We start from the raw sequence: 16,291 nt of genomic DNA on the forward strand, positions 1-16,291 counted from the left end.
GTATCACATAGTCAAAGTTCAGTTCAGTTCAGTCACTCAGTCGTGTCTGCCTCCTTGCGACCCCATGGACTAAAGCATGCCAAGCTTCCCTGTCTATCACCAACTCCTGGAGCTTGCTCAAACTCATGTCCATAGAGTTGGTAATGCCATCCAACCATCTCATTCTCTGTCATCCCCTTCTCCTCCCACCTTCAATCTTTCCCAGCATCAGGGTCTTTTCAAATGAGTCAATTCTTCGCATCAGGTGGCCAAAGTATTGGAGTTTAAGCTTCAGCCTCAGCCCTTCCAATGAATGTTCAGGACTGATTTCCTTTAGGACGGACTGGTTGGATCTCCTTGCAGTCCAAGGGACTCTCAAGAGTCTTCTCCAACACCACAATTCAAAAGCATCAATTCTTTGGTGCTCAGCTTTTTTTAGGGTCCAACTCTCACATCCATACATGACTACTGGAAAAACCATAGCTTTGACTAGATAGACCTTTGCTGGCAAAGTAATGTCTGCTTTTTATTTATTTTTTTAAATTTTATTTTATTTTTAAACTTTACATAATTGTGTTAGTTTTGCCAAATATCCAAATTGTCTGCTTTTTAATATGCTGTCTGCTGCTGCTGCTAAGTCACTTCAGTCGTGTCTGACTCTGTGCAACCCCAGAGACGGCAGCCCACCAGTCTCCCCTGTCCCTGGGATTCTCCAGGCAAGAACACTGGAGTGGGTTGGCATTTCCTTCTCCAGTGCATGAAAGTGAAAAGTGAAAGTGAAGTTGCTTAGTTGTGCCCTACTCTTAGCGACCCCATGGACTGCAGCCTACCAGGCTCCTCCGTCCATGGGATTTTCCAGGCAAGAGTACTGGAGTGGGGTGCCATTGCCTTCTCCTAATATGCTGTCTAGCTTGGTCATAGCTTTTCTTCCAAGGATCAAGCGCCTTTTAATTTCATGGCTGCAGTCACCATCCATAGTGATTTTGGAGCCCCCCAAAATAAAGTCACTCACTGTTTGCATCATTTCCCTATCTATTTGCCAGGAAGTGATGGGACCAGTTGCCGTGATCTTAGTTTTCTGAATGTTTAGTTTTAAGACAACTTTTTCACTCTCCTCTTTCACTTTCATCAAGAGGCTCTTTAGTTCTTCTTCACTTTCTGCCATAAGGGTGGTGTCATCTGCATATCTGAGGTTATTGATATTTCTCCCAGCAATCTTGATTCCAACTTGTGCTTCATCCAGCCCAGCATTTCTCATGAGGTACTCTGCATATAAGTTAAATAAACAGGGTGACAATATACAGCCTTGATGTATTCTTTTCCTAATTTGGAACCAGTCTGTTGCTCCATGTCCAGTCTAACTGTTGCTTCTTGACCTTCTTACAGATTCCTCAGGAGGCAGGTCAGGTGACCTGTTATTCCCATCTCTTTAAGAATTTTCCAGTTTGTTGTGATCCACACAGTCAAAGGCTTTGGCATAGTCAATAAAGCAGATGTTTTTCTGGAACTCTCTTGCTTTTTCAATGATCCAGTGGATATTGGCAATTTGATCTCTGGTTCCTCTGCCTTTTCTAAATCCAGCTTGAGTCCCTGCCTGTAATTAACTTCCCTAGAAATCCAAGTAGCAGTCATTTTGTTTAAGTTAGTTTGTAAACCCAATGGGCAGCTGCCATCTGCACTCCTGTGTTTTGTTCGGTGTCTGACATATTGTGAAATTTCAATGAGTACTAAGCAGTACAAATAGTAACAATTGTGAGGCCATCTTAACATTATTGGTTGGCATGTGAATACCATTTATCAGGATTGTTATGACTTAGTTGTAGAAGCACTCGGTTTTGAAGTAACCCTGGCACTTTGTGTTTTTTAACAGAAGGTATCCTTTGATGTTTAGAATAGATATGATTCTGAAACGTCACACCAAGAAATTTACAGTTTATCTCCTGCTAAATCTTACCAGGCTGCTTCTGATCTCGTCCTCGTCCTTTCCAGTTTTCTTTTGTACGGTTGATATCTTCTGGAATTCAGGTAGAGTAGGTTAAGTAAAAGTTATACATGGGGAAATGAAGGCAGAATTGAATTCCATAAATACCCTTGTGTTATGAGTTAATCAATGGCCAACTTCTAAAGTGGCCTTATGGCAAAATTCAATGTTGAAATTCCTTTATAATTCTAATTTTGGTGGATAAAATTAATCCACTCTACTTGGATTTGTTCTCTTAAGTGCCCAGAATTTGACCCTTGCCATATCTCAGTAAACAACTTAAAAAGCTATGTGAGTTAACAGGTATCTCCTGTATGTTGTTCTGGCTTTTGGTATGTATCCTGTAAAAGAAAATGTTAGTAGCTTAGAAAACAATTGCAAAATTCACAATCCTTAGAATACGTGTTAAGGTACTGGTCATAAGAGCAAACTAGAAATGACTATAGCCCTAGTTATAGACTTTCTTTTTTTTTTAATATAAATTTATTTTAATTGGAGGCTAATTACTTTACAATATTGTATTAGTTTTGCCATACATCAACATGAATCTGCCACGGGTGTACACATGTTTTTTAAAATTATTTTTTAATTGGAGGATAATTGCTTTACAATGTTGTGTTTCTGCCATACAACAGCTTGAATCAGTCATGATCTATCTCCTCCCTCTTGAGCCTCCCTCCCTACACCTCTCCCACCTCTCTAGAGGTGGGAGTGCCAGGCTAGGCTCCCTGTGTTGTATAGTAGCTTCCCATTAGCTATTCCCATTAGCTATTTATTTTATACATATATATATACCTGGTAGTATATATATGTCAGTGCTACTCTCTCAATTCGTCCCACCTTCCCCTTCCCCTGCTGTGTCTACAAGTCCATTGTCTACATCTGCATCTCAATTTTGTAGACACTCTCATGTATTTTTACTATCAGATTGTCAGCATAGCAATATTTAACACTAGAAAAGAAGTCTGACTTACATTTCAGAAGTTGGGTATATCTGCTCTATGTACTGATAGCTATGTAGCTGTTTCATGGTCACAGATAGCATTTTGTTTTATATCTTCCTGTCAGTTGAAGTAGAAAACTTTTCCTGTGTTGTTTCCATGTTTTTTTCTGATTTCTATGCAAGGTACTAAATGGAAAAGTCAATACTCTCGAAATATATACAGTACAAACATAGTTGTAAACACCCAATAAAGTCATTTTGCTTTTTCTCTATTCCTACAGAAACTCAACATATTGCATGAAGGTGTCAATGTCCTTGACTGTTGCAGAGAATGAATCAGGTCTGTGCTATAATAGCAGGATCCGCTATTTGGAAAAATCTGAGGTCACTAAAAGAAAGGAGATCTCCTGTCCAGACATGGATGACTTTAAAAAATCTGATCAGGAGCCTGATGTTGTGTGGTACAAGGTAATTCAGCATGATGCATTCTTTACCTTATGTCGATAGCTGGATTGGGGAGAGAAAAAGGGAAAGATTTTATTTTGAGTTTTTGGTATTAGATATTTCACTGAGAAGTATCAGAAGACCCACAACTAAATAATTCAGAGCTATGATTCCTATATATTTCTGGTTTTCACGTACGTCCATCAGCAGGTGTCAGAAGCAATCCCAGCTTCTCCAAAGACTGCTGCTAATCTGCTAAGTTGCTTCAGTTGTGTCTGACTCTGTGCGACCCCAGAGACGGCAGCCCACCAGGCTCCCCTGTCCCTGGGATTCTCCAGGCAAGAACACTGGAGTGGGTTGCCATTTCCTTTTCCAAAGACTAGAAATGAGGAAAATAGCCCTCAACCCCAACTCATGAGAGCAAGCAGGAAGAAGAGTGAAAATTTAAGCAACACGTGAAAGAAAGTATTTGAGGGACATAGAAATATTACTGTTAGGACAAAGGTCCATCATTACAAATAATAGTGCTTACAAAAAGTAGCAATTGTTATCATGGTCTATATTGTGAAAGCCACTGAAATCAGGGCAGAGGAGAGAAATGGGCCCAGTGCAGGATTTGTGAATACTGGAAATATGGGGATCTGTAAATAAATCACAATCAAAAACTGCACAGATGAGTGTTGAATGAAGGAACTATTTACAGAGATGTGGTTAGGGTTAAGGGAAACAAAAAGGGAAGAAGCTGTGAATTACCCCTCCTAGGCCTGGCAAGGGGAAAGAGCTGGGTCCATGGAACCTGGAAAGAGCAGAGCAGGTTTTCCAGGGTTGTGGCCTTAGAGGAACATATGAACTGTGGAAAACAGAGAGGGAGTAGACAGGATGGAAACCCTAACTCCTCTTAACTCCCACCTTCTGGTTTCCTGCTAGTGTCTCCCCTGTCATCATGAGAATTCAAACAGAATTCAGAGGGCAAACCTGGGAATAGAATCAAATAGTCTTCAGCTTCTCTGAGCGTAGAATAGGTCAGATAAGGGCAGAGCATGGATTGAGGGGAGGAAGCAGAGAAATAAACACATAGTATTCCAACTATGATATTCTGGCTGGGAACCTGGGGTGCCATGGTTCTTAAAAGAGACTGATCAACCGCTGCCACCTCTGAGCCACACTGGTTGACACATGGTGCAGTTTTGTATCATGGCCAGAGGTGACCAGGACTTCCAAGGTGATTCATGGTAAAGAATCTTCCTGCCAGTGCAGGAGACACAAGAGATGCAGGTTCAATCCCTGGGTTGGGGAAACCCCTAGAACAGGAAAACCCCCTAGAGTAGGAAATGGCAACCTACTCCAGTATTCTTGCCTGGAAAATTCTATGGAGAGAGGAACCTGGCAGGCTACAGTCCATGGGGTCACAGAGAGGCAGATTTGACTGGGCACGCACTGGCTGGCTGGCTAGAGGTGACCAGAAAAATTTTCAGCAAAGGAATTATGCCCATTATTGCAACCAAACACACATTGATGGTGCACGTTGTTTCTATAGGATCTGACAGACTCAGTTCCCAGGAAAGCCTAAACCCTAGCTCCTACAACTGTCATGAGCTTTTACATCTAGAAGTCTGTATTCTTGCTTGGGAAATCTGTGGACAGAGCAGCCTGGTGAGGGCTACAGTCCATGGGGTTGCAAAGAGTCAGATATGACTGAACACACACACACACACACACACACTCCTACCATCTTCATACCTGGGGGAACTTATCAAGCGATGACAACAGCATGTCCTGAAATAGAACCTCAGGTCTCTTTGTGAATAGTCATTCTCCATTTTTTCCTGAATATTCTACCAGATAAAAAGGAACATGATGCTCATTAAGCATAAATATAGAATATCCATATTTAGTGGGACCCTTCATGCTCTCATCAGCCTTTTCAGTATTTCTTAATCACTTACTATGTGCCATTCACTGCAGTAAGGTTGGTCCGTATGTTATCTCAATTAAATCTCATTCATCTTTGTGTGGTGGGCACTATTATCTTCATCTAGTAGAAAAAAACTGAGTATTAGAGGAATGTTGAGACTTTCTCAAAGCTACTAAACTAACAAATCCTCATTTTATAGTCAAGGCAGGGTGATTCCAGAGTCCATTCTATTAATCACTACCCTCTCCTGCAATAGGCTTAGAGCTAAACCCAGTCTCAATTGCAGGTACTTTTATAAGACAGAGAAAAAAGGTTTTATTTCAATTTTATGGTTCAGAAAGGGAGGTAGACTAGCTCAAGAGTTAGCAAATATGAGTAAAATCCAGGTCAGGAGTTTTCTCTTATAATGTTCATTCTATCACATCTTTTATCTTTCCACTAAATTCTTTATTCCCTTCCTCACATCTCTAGACATCACCATTGTCATTGTATATCAAAGCAGTTTTTTTCCCCTGGGAAGAGCTAACCCTTACTCTTTCTTAGAAATGGACTAATGATGGTGAGGCAAAGGGTTTTTCCACTTCTGTCTGGATAATAACATTTAATATTTCTATAACCTTTTTATAATTGATAATAATCATAATTATGAGTAACATTTATTAACTACTCACTATATGGCATATTCTAAGTGTTTTACATGGATTAATTCAGTTTCTATATTCTCAATCTCTGCTGTCCTAAGTAGATATTATGATTTATCCCCATTTTACAAAATAAGTGACTGGAGATTAGACAAGTTAAATTACTTTACAAAACTCACACAGCAGTTTGTGACTTGCAGTTTGGCTCCTGGACCCTTCCACTCACCCACTATACAAATGGGTTAGGATGAAAAATTAAAATAAAAAGTTACAGAGCCTCTGGAGCTCCCAGTGGTGTTTTTAACCCCACTTTTCACACAGGGTTTCAAGTAAATCCTTGAAAAAATGTATTGTATTGGAAAAACATTTCCTTTTTAGCCAATAATTCGATAATCTGCCTTGCTTGCTTTGCAATCTCTACATTTCCTACCAGACTGAACATGAAGTGATTTTGCTCTGATCACAGCAATGAAAAGAGGATGACACCCTTTTCCAGAGTTAATTCTGATGCATATACAAGGTTAGAAATGTACAATGTATTATCTCCAGTGTTTTGACAGTGCAAAGTATATGTGTTTCAAATATATATGTAATATTTAAACTTATTTCTTTTCCAACCATCCTGTTATGGCAGGCCTTTGAGGACTATTCTTCCATGCCTGTGCCTAGTCACAGCTGGACAGGAAGGTAGAGATGGCTCGTTTGCTAGTGGGGCGTGTTCATAAAGATGAGTGAGTAAATCTATCCTGGTTGTCCTTGGAATGTAAAGAGACACGTGTTAGGGGTCGAAAGTCCTTTATCTGAACTCTTTTAGTTAGCAAAAAGAAGCGAGAAGAGATGCTACACTTTTAGCACTTCCTCTTGATGCTATGAATGGGCTTAGATATTAGAACAGAACATACAATGATGTCAGTGCTTTTAGAAATATTTTTGAAATGAGAGGTAAAGATTATTTTCTTTATTGAGCTAAGAAGAACACTAGAACAACCTAATTATTCACTGAGAACACTTGACACAAGAGTGTAGAGTCCCTTTATCCCATCTCTAAACAAAAGAATTCCTTAACCTTAGTAGGACATTAGTGATGAAAATACAAATACATACCTTGGGGTAAAACACACATCTATGTAATTAGTTTCCTCAGTTGATAAAAGGCTGATGTTAATGTGGTCAAAGTTTGAATCCTTTTCCTTGCCACAATTATCTTAATTTCAGATGTTTGCCATTGGTTATAAATGGAGTGGATAAGGGCATCATAGATCGGTCAGTGTAAATTCATTCATTCATTTATTATATATTTATTGGGTACCTACTATGTGCATGTTGATATCTAATTGATTTTTAATAGCTGCATCATAGTTCATAGGCAAGATATAAACTTGGCTTATTCAACCATTTTTCAGATGTATATTCATTTTTTTTCCTCGTTTTTTTTAAATAGTCACAGTATTTAAAAACATCCTTGTAAACATATCCTTCCATTCATGACATACAGGATAGGAATGATCTCTATCAGTACTAGTGTTCGACATTATTTTGGAGGTTCTAGCTGATGCCATAAGAGAAGGCAATGGCACCCCACTCCAGTACTCTTGCCTGGAAACTCCTGTGGATGGAGGAACCTGGTAGGCTGCGGTCCATGGGGTCGCTAAGAGTAGGACATGACTGAGCGACTTCACTTTCACTTTTCACTCTCATGCATTGGAGAAGGAAATGGCAACCCACTCCAGTGTTCTTGCCTGGAGAATCCCAGGGACGGAGGAGCCTGGTAGGCTGCAGTCCGTGGGGTCGCACAGAGTCGGATACGAATGAAGTGATTTAGCAGCAGCAGCAGCTGATGCTGTAAGAAAATTAAATGATTTATATAAATATTGGAAAAGAAGAGACAAAATAATCTTATTTTTCAGATTGTATAACAGTATACCAAGAAAACCCAAGAGACTAAACAATAAAAAATAGAATCAGTGAGATCATTTAATAAGGTAGCTTAATAAAAACATACAAAATATTTAATGATTTTTATTTTGTCAGTAATAATCAATTAGATATGTAAAGAAAAAAATGAAAATCATCCCATTTATAACAATAAAAAAATCTATGAAGCATTTTGGAATACCTTTAACAATTATGGGAGGAAACCTATATAAAACTATAATTTTGTTAAAGGACATAAAATATTTTCTAAATCAATGGAAAGGCAGAGCATGTTTCTGCATTGGAAGATCTCAAAAAAAAGATCAGTTATTCCCAATATCATATAAATAATGAATCCCATTTGCTAAAATATGAATTTTTTAAAAATTACACAACATAAACATAAAATTCATATTTATGTATGAATGTATCAGCTTGCAAATGAAATTTCAGAAAAAAATCATTAATGAGATAAGACTTATTCTAACTGATATTGAAATTACTACAAAACAATATCAATTAAAATAATAAGTTTAAAAATGATAAATAGATCAGTTGAATAGAGAATCCAGAAAATAAATTATGTATATATGAAAATTTAGTGTATAATAACATTTCATTACATGAGTGTGGAGGAGGAATAATAGCTCATTACAAATATATGTGTGTTCTCAGTTGCTTCAGACTCTTTGTGATCCTATGGACTGTAGCCCACCAGGCTCCTCTATCCATCAGATTCTCCAGGCAAGAATACTGGAATAGGTTGTCATGCCCTCCTCCAGGGGATCTTCCTGACCCAGGGATCAAACCCATGTCCCTTATCTCTCCTACATTGGCAGGCGAGTTCTTTACCACTAGCACCATCTTTACCACTTATCTTGCCATACATTCTGATAATTTTCCTTTTTTCTTGATGCTAAGTTGGATAATACGAAGTTTCATTTTTTATTTTAATTTTATCTTGTATTTCAGTATAGTTGATTTATAAAGTTGTGTTAGTTTCAAGTGTACAGCAAAGTGATTTGGTTATACATACACATATCCATTATTTTTTCATTATACGTATCAATTCATTTTCAAATTTTTTCCATATAAGTTGTTGCAGAATGTTAATTAGAGTTCACTATGCTATACAGTAGGTCACTGTTGATTATCCATTTTATATATAATGATGTGTGTATGTTAATCCCAAATTCCTAATTAATGCCTCATCCTACCTTTCCCTTTTCGTAATCATGAGTTTGTTTTCATAGCCTGTGAGTCTGTTTCTATTTTCTAAATATGTTCATTTAAGTTTCCCCTGAAAAATCAGCTGATAACCTTATGGGCATTTCCTTGTATATTATTTGTTGCTTTTTCTTTGTTGCCTTTAATATTTTCTCTTTAAGTTTAGTCAGTTTGATTAATATGTGTCTCAGCATGTTCTTCCTTGGATTTGTCCTATATGAGACTGTCTGTTTTTCCTGGACTTGAGTGTTTCCTTAGCCGTATTAGGGATGCTTTTGGCTACTACCTCTTCAAACATTTTCTTAGACCTTTTCCCTCTCTTCTCCTTCTGGGACCCCTATAATGCTCATGTTGCTGTGTTTGATGGTGTTCCATGAGTCTCTTAGACTCTCCTCTTGTATTTTCACTCCTTTTTCTTTATTCCTTTTCATGGCAGTGATTTTCACCAATCTGTCTTCCAGTTCACTTATTTGTTCTTCTGCTTCAGTTATTCTTCTAGTGATTCATTCTAGTTTATTTTTCATTTCAGTTATTGTATTGTTCATATCTGTTTATTTATTCTTTAAGTCTTCTACTTCTTTGTTAAACATGGCTTGTATCTTGGTTTGTGCCTTCATTCTTTTTCCAAGATCTCTATTCTGAATTCCTTTTCAGGCCGATAGCATATCTTCACTTCTCTTAGTTGTTCTTCTGTGTGTGTGTGTGTGTGTGTGTGTGTGTGCAGTCTTCCTGGTGGGAGGAACTGGTGCCTGCTCGCTGGTGGATAGAGTTAGGTCTTGTCCCTGGTGGGCCGGGCTGTGTCAAGGGACATGTCTGGAGGTGGCTGTGAGCTCATGATGACTTTAAGCAACCTGTCTGTTAATAGATGTGGCTCTGTTCCTACCCTGTTGGTTGTTTGGCCTGAGGCATCCCAGCAATGGAACCTGCAGGCTGCTTGGTAGGGCCAGATCTTGGTGCCCTCTGGGTGACCTCTGGGAGAGCTCATACTGATGAACATTCCCTGGGGCCTGTGCACCAGTGTCATTGTCCCTGCAGTGGGTCACAGCTGACCTCTGCTACCCCAGTGAAGTGAAGTGAAGTTGCTTAGTCATGTCCGACTCTGTGTGACCCCATAGACGGCAGCCCACCAGGCCCCGCCATCCCTGGGATTCTCCAGGCAAGAACACTGGAGTGCGTTGCCATTTCCTTCTCCAGTGCATGAAAGTGAAAAGTGAAAGTGAAGTTGCTCAGTCGTGTCCAACTCTTAGTGACCCCGTGGACTGCAGCCTACCAGGCTCCTCTGTCCATGGGATTTTCCAGGCAAGAGTACTGGAGTGGATTGCCATTTCCTTCTCCAGGGGATCTTCCTGACCCAGGAATCAAACCTGGGTCTCCCGCATTGCAGGCAGATGCTTTACTGTCTGAGCCACCAGGGAAGCTACCCCAGGAGACCTTCTAAAACACACGGGTAGGTCTGGCTCAGGCTCCTATGAAGTCACTGCTTTGCCCTGGTTCCCTATGCATGTAAAACCTTGTGTGCACCCTCCAATAATGGAATATCTGTTTCCCTCAGTCCTATAGAGCTCCTGTACTCAAGCCCCACTGGCCTTCAAAGCCAAATGCTCTGGGGGCTCTTTCTCCTGACACCAGACCTCTAGACTAGGGAAACTGACATGGGGCTCAGAACTTTCACTCCTGTGAGTGAACCTCTGCCATATAATTATTTTCTAGTTTGTAGGTCACCCACTTGGCAGTTATGGGATTTGATTATTTCACAAAACTGCCCCTCCTATCATCTCATTGTGGCTTATTTGTCTTTGGATATATTAATAGAATATGCTTTTTGATAAGTTCTAGTCTTTTTTGTCAATGGTTATTCAGCAGTAAGTTGTGATTTTGTTGTTTTGTGAGAGGCAGTGAACTCAAGTCTTTTTACTCCATTATCTTGTCTCCCAGAAAATCCTGACAATTTTCTTAAAGAGGGAGAAAGGTGGTCTTTGGAGACCTCAAAATACCACAGCCCAATTGACCAACACATTTTTTGCTAAAAAAATGGCTTAGCAAAATTCTTGGGGATTTTGAATTCCTTTTAAAAATGTAATATTAATATATGCCTTATTTTGTAACCAGAAAATTATATTGCATCCTTAAAATCTTAATCTATTTGACTAGAATTTTCAAAGATACTTTTATCCAGAAAGAATAAGCTAGGAATACCAGGAAGGCTTCAGTTTTGTGTCCCCTAGAACCACAGTAAGTGACACAAGGTTTAAGACCCATTCATCCTTGTTTTTATTTTTATGTATGGTATTAGTCATGGGAAAATGGTTATTTATTATGTGCAAATTATAAAAAAAATATGGATTGTTGTTGAGGAATGGGTATTTGATATATGTAAAAAGCATCAATATTTGAGTCTGGAGACCTGGATTCTGGTCATTATTATACCATTAATGTGGATGAGTAATTGGATGCCCTGAGGCCTCTATTTCCACCCATGTAAACTAGATTTAATAATGTCTGCCATATATCTCTGGAGAAGGCAATGGCACCCCACTCCAGTACTCTTGCCTGGAAAATCCCATGGATGGTGGAGCCTGGTAGGCTGCAGTCCATGCGGTCGCTAAGAGTCAGACACGACTGAGTGACTTCACTTTCACTTTTCCCTTTCACGCATTGGAGAAGGAAATGGCAACCCACTCCAGTGTTCTTGCCTAGAGAATCCCAGGGACGGGGGAGCCTGGTGGGCTTCTGTCTATGGGATCGCACAGAGTTGGACACGACTGAAGCGACTTAGCAGTAGCAGCAGCAGCCATATATCTCAGACATGTTTTAAAAATCTAATGGCCAAGATCCTTATTTGATATTTGCTGCTACTATAGAAAGGGAAATGTTACATAGGATGGTGGAAACAAAATTACCCAGGACATCTCAAACTCTAATTGGGAATTTAAGATTGAGGGTTTTTTAAAAGTCACATTATTCTTTATAACCCACAACGTAAATTATATCCTTTTACTTGTGCAATTTGATGTGTTTTGATGAATATATATGCCATAAAAAAGATAGAGAACATTTCTATCATTCCAATTTTCTCCATGTCCTTTAGTATTCGATACTTTCCTCCCAGCCCCAGTCTTCACTAAAAAGATATCTGTTTTCTCTTCCAATGGTTTTGTATTTTTCCAGATTGTCATATAAATGAAATAATATGATATGTAGCCTTCTGTGCCTGTCTTCATTCACTTAGTATAATAGATTTGAGATTACTCTGTGTTGTGGTATATATCAATAGTTCATTCCTTTTATTGCTGAGCAAGAGTCCAATATTCCATTGTAGAGATATACCACTGTTTAACCATTCATGCATGGATGACCATTTGCTTCTGTATTTTGGTGATTAGGAATAAAGGTTTTAAAGGTTGAGTTTTGACTGTACAATGTCTGGATTTATCAAAATGATATGTTTTTGTCAACTTTTATAATTTTTGACCTGTTTTTATCTAATTTAACAGGAGTTTGCTCTTGATCTTTCCTAAATTGTTATAAGAATCCAGGCTTAAAAGGGTCTTCCTATATATCCTTAATGACATTAATAACATTCAAGAGATAAAAACAGATCAAAGTTATTTAAAGCTGTTTAAGCAATGTATCTTAAATAATCTGACTACCTTCTATATATCCATTAGAAGATCTTTTAGAAATGCACATTCCATCATAGTATGCCACTACTAAAAACACTCCAATGACATTATAAACACTAAAAAGTTAGTACTTTTTTTGTTGTTGTTGAGTATTTACAGAGCCTTACAATCTGTCACACATGTTTATTCATTAGCTAATTCAGTTCTTAGAACAGCCTTATGTGATAGGTTATACAGTTATGGAGCTAGAATTTGAAACTTGACAATGTGCAAATATCTTAGAATGGAATTTAAGTATCTGAGCTTAGACTACTCAGTGCCATTCTCAAGAGATCAAAGCTATTCATATTTTTTGCCATTCCATGCTTTTTCACATCTGAGTGCTTCTACATACATTATCCCCTCTATCCAGTATGTCCGGCTTGCCTGCCTTTTGTATGTTGTTCAAAACTCAGCTCATGTGCTTATAGTAGGCTACCTGTACACCAAACCTCTCTGTTCATGCCCAGTCTGGTGTAATCTTGGATAATTCAGCAGTAGAATGTCTTCAAATAATTCTTTTGTTCCTTTCTCCCTTTCTTCTCTTTCTGGTATTACCATTACTTTTATGTTACATCTTATGCTATCATCTTCTTTCCTGTAATATAGGAAAGATAGAGAAGACTGGAGCTGACTATTTCTTCCCCCACTTTAAAGGCTAGAGGAGACTGTATTCAGGTCTTTCCTGGGCAGACTCTTTGGGTATATTTCAAAATGTTTAACTTTCCCCATCCTCTGTCAGAAGCAAGATTTTTCTCTGATCTTCACCCTGAGAACCTGATGGGGCTCCTGAGGTGAAACTTACCGAAGTGTGGGTCACCCTCCAAGATTGGGCGCCCATGGATTTTTATTTCTCAAGCTAGTTCACATTTAGTCTACATAAATTAGTCAATTATTCTTTAAGTGTTCCTACCTGTTGCTAGCTCCTGAAGCTACATCTGCTCCCAGTGAACTGTTATTCTCTGTATCCACATGTCTCTCCAGTTTCTGGGACAGTGGCTTTTACTGTGACCTCAGTTACCTGATGGAAATAAAAGAAGTTATTGAGTTTCAGGTTGTTCAGCTATTTTCTTGTTGTTAGGATAGTAGCAACAACTTCCAAGTCCTTTGTATGTCAGATAAGAAACAGTAAATCAACTCTTTCTTTGGAATGACCACTTTGGATTGTCTTTTGAAAGGACTCCAGACTCCTATAGAAATATGAATGACACTAACTCCTAATACTTATTAACATATCCAGATAGATGTGTATGTAATCTGAAAGCTGGATGCTGAGGGTAATAACAATAATAGAATAATTTGTTGTTGTTCAGTCACTAAGTTGTGTCTGACTCTTTGTGACTCCTACCCCACCCCCTCCATGGACTGCAGCACGCCAGGCTTCTCTGTCCTTCAGTATCTCCCAGAGTATGCTCAAGTTCATGTCCACTGAGTCAGTGATGATATCTAACCATCTCCTCCTCTGTTGTTCCCCCCTGCTCCTGCCTTCAATCTTTCCCAACATCAGGGTCTTTTCCAGTGAGTCAGCTCTTCGTATCAGGTGGCCTAAGTATTGGAATTTCAGCTTCAGCATCAGGCCTTCAAATGAATATTCAGGACTGATTTCCTTTATGATTGGCTGGTTGGATCTCCTTGCAGTCCAAGGGACTCTCAAGAGTCTTCTTCAGCACCATAGTTCAAAATCATCAATTTCTTGGCACTCAGCCTTCTTTATGGCTAATATTTATTGCGTGATTTTTAACATGTGATTTAACATGCTCTATATTAGAGAATTTATATGCATTGCTTCATTTAATGCCAATAATTACCCTTATTTAGTAAATATTATTCGGAGACACTCCAGTACTCTTGCCTGGAAAATCCCATGGATGGAGGAGCCTGGTGGGCTATAGTCCATGGGGTCGCTAAGAGTCGGACACGACTGAGCGACTTCACTTTCACTTTTCACTTTCATGCATTGGAGAAGGAAATGGCAACGCACTCCAGTGTTCTTGCCTTGAGAATCCCAGGGATGGGGGAGCCTGGTGGGCTGCCGTCTATGGGGTCGCACAGAGTTGGACACAACTGAAGTGACTCTGCAGTAAATATTATTATCACCAACTTTTTAAAATATAAATTTATTTATTTTAATTGGAGGCTAATTGCTTTACAATATTGTATTGGTTTTGCCATATATCACCAACTTTTTAAAAAATAGATGAAACAGCTGAGACTTAGATTGGTTAAGTAGCACGCTCAAGAACATATAACTTGAGATTACATCCCAAGTATTTGAATATGGAATTTATACTGAACCACTGTGGAAGTACCAACTTTACCATTAGGACTGTGAAGATAGAAGTTTGAGAAATAGAGCTAGGGAGGGGAAAGACTCCCTGCAGTGGGTTATCCTAGGCATTTGGAGTGCAAGTGCAAAATTGATACCCAGTTCACCATTGTGTTCATACCTCTTCAATCTTTAATGTGTAAAGAAAGTTCTGGTTTCCTTCAAATTGTTAGGCAGAAGCCTAGGTGGCTCTGTGGAATATTCCAGTCTCCAGAGGAAAGGAGAGAAGTTGGGTCTGAGGGGATGGGTGCTAGGTATTTGAAGAGCACCAGTGTTTATGTGATTGCCTTATGGTCGCACAGATGCTTTGTGTCTGAACTTCAGAATTGGAATAAATATTTAAATGACTCTTCCTGGTATTCTTACCATGAGAAATGAGTCCTGTGCTCTAAAAAGAACTGAAGTAACCATGCCTAACAAATGAAGCTGATGGAAATACACCCGTGGGTGTGATGATGCTCTCTCAGAAGCAGACTGTGAATGTAGTGGGGAATATTTCAGGATGGGAACTCCAAGATCCAAATGTGGCTGGCAACTTCAAGGGGCTTGGTCCATGGATGTTTCTTTGAATATCATAGGCTCCCAATATAGCAACTGTTGGCAAGTGACATATGCCATTTGGAAAGGCTAGGAAGAATGGAAGGAAGCTGGGACTTATATTTTTTTCCTTTTTTAAACTTTATTTATTTTTAATTGATTGATGATTGCTTTATAATATTTGTTTGATTTCTGTCATATATCAATTATTTATTTACTTGGCTGTGTCAGGTCTTCATTGCAGCATGCAGGATATTCATTGTGCAGGATCTTTTGTTGTGGTGTACCGACTCTGGTTGTGGTGCAAGGGCTCAGTAGTTGTGGTGCGTGGGCTTAGTTGCTCTGTGGCATGTGGGATCTTAGTTCCCCAACCAGGGACTGTATTCCTGTCCCCTTCGTTGCAAGGCAGGTTCTTAACCACTGTACCACCAGGGAAGTGCCAGAAAGCTTCACTTTGAAGGTTGATGTTTACTGAGCAAGGATGTCCTATAGCAAACTGTTCTATGAAGAGGCAACTGGGCCACAAACTGAAGCTGTTGATTAAGCTTAGGGACCTCCAGCCAAACAATGAAAGCTTCCAAGTGATGAAGTTCAATTTGATGATCTCAAAGGCATTAAATAATAGAGGAATTACACACTGAAAACAATATTAGGGGTCTGTTCACATTCCAAACTCTGGTTCTTTGTCCTTGCCTCAGATAAACAACCATCTTGAGACTTGA

At 39.1% G+C, this 16,291-nt stretch overlaps 1 protein-coding gene across 1 annotated transcript in view; it reads left to right on the forward strand.

Moving 5' to 3' along the window:
* Positions 1 to 16,291, forward strand: part of IL1RAPL2 (interleukin 1 receptor accessory protein like 2) — a 1,184,233-nt gene that overhangs the window by 665,429 nt on the left and 502,513 nt on the right. Inside the window, exon 4 of the mRNA XM_025277392.3 lies at positions 3,185 to 3,371. Within this exon, the coding sequence (XP_025133177.2) occupies positions 3,185 to 3,371 (187 nt within the window). The remainder of the gene's footprint in view (positions 1 to 3,184; positions 3,372 to 16,291) is intronic.

This window comes from Bubalus bubalis, chromosome X (genome assembly GCF_019923935.1).
Source record: "Bubalus bubalis isolate 160015118507 breed Murrah chromosome X, NDDB_SH_1, whole genome shotgun sequence".
In the NCBI taxonomy this organism is placed as follows: Eukaryota; Metazoa; Chordata; class Mammalia; order Artiodactyla; family Bovidae; genus Bubalus; species Bubalus bubalis.